At 35.1% G+C, this 4,198-nt stretch overlaps 1 protein-coding gene across 3 annotated transcripts in view; it reads right to left on the bottom strand.

The window, feature by feature from the left end:
• Nucleotides 1-279: 279 nt before the first annotated feature.
• LOC121858333 (semaphorin-1A-like) overlaps nt 280-4,198 on the bottom strand; it is a 103,041-nt gene continuing 99,122 nt past the window's right edge. For 2 of the 3 annotated variants that reach the window (XM_042354720.1, XM_042354719.1), the window contains exon 14: nt 280-2,171. In XM_042354720.1, the coding sequence (XP_042210654.1) occupies nt 1,787-2,171 (385 nt within the window). In that variant the 3' untranslated portion in view covers nt 280-1,786. The remainder of the gene's footprint in view (nt 2,172-4,198) is intronic. The other variant, XM_042354721.1, reaches the window with a different exon arrangement.

The following is a 4,198-nucleotide window of genomic DNA, read 5'->3' on the forward strand; positions in this document are numbered from 1 at the left end:
ATTATATGAAAGCACCAATAGTTTGTGCCCATTTTGTGCCTCTTTCAAAAGTACAAGAGGTAAAAACAATACTGTTATTAAAGGATAAATGAGGTTACAAAAATCAATGCATGAAAAATAATGCAGAATGCAATTATCATTATCAATCAACTCCACAGAGGAAATTACACACTTGGGTAGACAAAATTCATCCCCCAGGAGTTGTGTAATACATAAAGCAGAAATTTTGGGGCTAAATATTCATTCAAAAGTATTTCTTTTAGCACTAATGTGTGTAACTTTGTCAGAATATCATACTGAGAAAAACTGTATCAGCCTAAGCATGTAATTACCCATTTCATTCCTTATCAGACACAATGTACTGTTGGAAATATGACTTGTCAGTTCACCTTTGTGAAAAGATCAGCAATTGATAACCTCTCATGCTTTGTATTAAATTCCTTACCAATCTATAGTTGGGAGTAATAGCCTTGGGGAACTTGTATTCAAAGGCTAAAATATTGCTGATCCAACCACTTGTTATTAAATACTTCTACAATGGACAAGAGTACACTATATACAGATCATCCAGTCTAAATAAAAATTATCAGAGTGAAGACCGAGACAGAAGGAATTTCGAGCAAAATTGTCTATGAGAATATAGCAATAGGATTGGGTGATATATTACATAGCATATATACTAGACAAGAGCAGAGGAGTCAGTGACCCCTCAGAATTCCTTACACACAGTTGTGATGTCGAGTGTCCAAGCAGTATCACTTATCACAGGCCCTATACAAGTTACAAGAGATACACAAATTAAGCCTGCCAGATTATGTGACATCACACTATATGGTCCCATAATCTGGTACGAAAACCTCAATCATGCTATATGATTCTTGTGTGTGGAGATAATGTAGTTTTATCAAATCATCTCTTCTCTGGTGTTTGTATCACCCAACTTTAACCAGGTTGAGTTATCCATTTGTCTGCACTGTAAACACCACTAACTAGGCTACATGATGCTTTGGTGTTAACACTCAACAATTGGTTAAAAAATGCTTAGATGCATCTGTATCAAACACCATAAATTATATCTTCAGTCCTGTTCACATAACGTATGCATTCAACATTTTGCAAAAGTCAAACTATTGTGTATTTTTGTATTAGACACCTCTAATCATGTCTTATAACTCTAGAAAGTTTACATCAATTCATTTTAAATGGGTTGATTGTAAAACTACAACTTTATTCAATCAGACGGTAATATAACAGCTGACTGTATCAGTTCCTTTATCTTTTTTCTTCACTGATTGAGGACCATCAAGAAATATCTTGTATTTTACAAATAATGTCAGTGCTTTGTTATTAAAACCTCCATTGTATTATTGTTATATTGTTTCTACTTTAAACTAAGTCACTTCTTACACCCTACGTCTTCTCATGCTTGCTAACGTCACATCGAGTATTGCCAGCAGTGTCTCATGACTCAATGATTTGATTTACATGACACTAGCTACAGAATACTTTGATTACAGGAGTTTTACCGAAGGAGTAGAAGTGTCTCTTGGCACTAGGGTGGTATGTACATAATACTGGCGGTGAGTGGGGACTAGAACGTGACCTTCTGTGTGGGACTCTTAGAGCTCACAAATCCGTCTATCCCACATGCCCACACCTGGCCAGCCCACCCACGCGCTTCCAGCAAATAATGCAAAGCTATGGTGAGGCTATGACTCAAGTTCACAATATACAGGAGACTTGAGTGCTCTTTAAGGGGGGCTGGGGAATTGTGGGGGCAGGCACCTCACAGGTACACCTTCTTGACAGAGCGGGTGGTTGAGTATCCATCAACCAGCCTGTGGTCATAATCTCGTGGTCGGTGATCACGGCCCCTTGTTCCATACTTCTCTGATGAACGCAGAGTTCCGTGAGTAGAGTATGACTCTGGTGTGTAATGCAAGGGAATATCATGAGGTCCTGCTGACACTCCAGTAGTAGGAAGCCCTAGAGATGGTCCCATGGGGGCTCCTACAGTCCCCACATTCCCTCCAGGAGTATTAGAGCCAGGTGTTTTTAAGGTAGCCTTAGGAGACATGTTCAGCACAAGATTAACAGGTTTATTGAGAGCCTGGGGAACCAAAACGGGCTCTGCATATGTTACTTCTTCTTGGAGTTCTCCTGTCAGCCGGCTGTGAGGAAATAAAAATAAATAATTTCAAGAAATGCTTTTGAGGGAAAATATTGCTAAACCTTAAATCTCTCATGGTGCATAGACTATATTGTGCTGGGAGTAGGTTAATTCAGTAGTATGTAACTACGTACTACAGTAAAATCCTGTAATTTTGTAAGTGAATGATAAAATTAAGTAACAAGAAATTTCCTTCATTTAAAAGGGATTGGTTAAAGATGGAAATGAAAACTTTCAAATTATATTTATAATTATCAACTGTATATTTCCCATTACTGAGGACATTTATGTCAACAGTAATGGCAGCGAGTTATGATACAACAGGCACGTATGACAGGTATTACCATATCTGCTTTGTCACAACAGGCACGTAGGACAGGTATTACCATATCTGCTTTGTCACAACATGCACTTTGAAATATAATTATGTTGAAACCTATCCCAAAACTAACTTTGCACTTGAAAATTACAATGAAAGGATAATGTAAAACATTTACCAAGATGACTGAACCCATGTAAAATTATGATGTATACTGTACAGATAACTATAAATGAGAGTATTTTTTCTGTGCAAGTAACACAGACTTACAAGTACTGTACATTATGTGCAAACCTCCAAGTTAAATTTGCAAAACCTTTCACCATGAGGTAAGAAAATAAGTATCCCAATATAATGAAAACAACATAAATCACTCAGAATCTTATTTAATGTTATCATCTTTCAAAAAACTGTATTGTACTGTTAACAAACAGGAAAAGGCTATTCATTAGTAACTCTCATTAAAATGTCAGTGGTATGCTAAAAGTTCTCCCTACATTTATGGAAGATGAAATTTTACTGTTAAGGATTGAAATTTATGATCACTTTATACAGTATACTGTTGCAACAGACAGAGCTATAATACCATACTATCACAATAACATTTAAAAAAGCAACATTGTCATTTGGGTTAGTTTCATGTATGTTGGGAGAATTCATACAATGTATGAATTATCCCAATAGTGTGTGAGCAGGGGCAATTCTTTATAATCTGGGATTGTTCATACAATGCATGAATCATAATAACATGTCTAAATTTTCTCATACTGTGGATGACAAACAATTTTACTTGATGTGCAACTATCTACTTATTTCTATTGAAGTTTGTGTACACTAACGGTTAAAAATAATAAGGAATCAAACTTAAACATCATTAACTGCCTAATACAAATACACACTATTCTGAATAAGTAAATTAAGAATACTATATCAGTGACCAATATCTATAGTACAAGAAAACTTATTATTTTTTTTAGATATACAGTACAGGTTGTACCTCTCTAGTCCGGCATTCTGTGGTCCGGAAACTCCCGTGGTCCGGAACGATTTTAGTTTGTCCAATAGGTAGATAGGCAGTTTTTTTTTTTTTTTTTACTTATCTGAATTATTATTATTATTATTATTATTATTATTATTATTATTATTATTATTACAGGGTATTAAATATTTGCCCTCAGGCCCCAATGATTCAGTGACCTATGCGGTGGCTAATCATAAAAAAAAAAAAGCCGCGGGAAATTAAGGTTTGTTTACATCCGGCAGTTCGGCTGCGTTCTCTCTCTCTCTGCTTGTCTATACAGAGTACAACATTTAACTCTTCAATATATATGAGCAGTAAATAAGTGTTGCTTTCATATTCTTATGTAGAGTAATGACGATATGTTTTCACATGTGCACACTTACATACGCGGTCTCACTTTTTTTTTTTACCATTAATGGTTAGCTACTTATATTGTTCCATTTATTAACATTAAATTACATTACAGGTACTTCAAACAACCATATTAATTTTTTTACATTAATTTTACAACAGCTAAAATCAGGGTCTTATTTTCTTCAGTTTTATATGTAGAACCAATCAGTCACTGGTTTTGTAAGCTTTAACATAAACAATGCCGGCAGCCGTCTCGTCTCCTCGAATATTCCACATATTATTAATATATTGTATTGTTAATTTTGCACACACAAACATTAATTCAATAAAAACA

The sequence above is a fragment of the Homarus americanus genome, unplaced genomic scaffold (genome assembly GCF_018991925.1).
Source record: "Homarus americanus isolate GMGI-L3 unplaced genomic scaffold, GMGI_Hamer_2.0 scaffold57980, whole genome shotgun sequence".
Lineage (NCBI taxonomy): Eukaryota > Metazoa > Arthropoda > Malacostraca > Decapoda > Nephropidae > Homarus > Homarus americanus.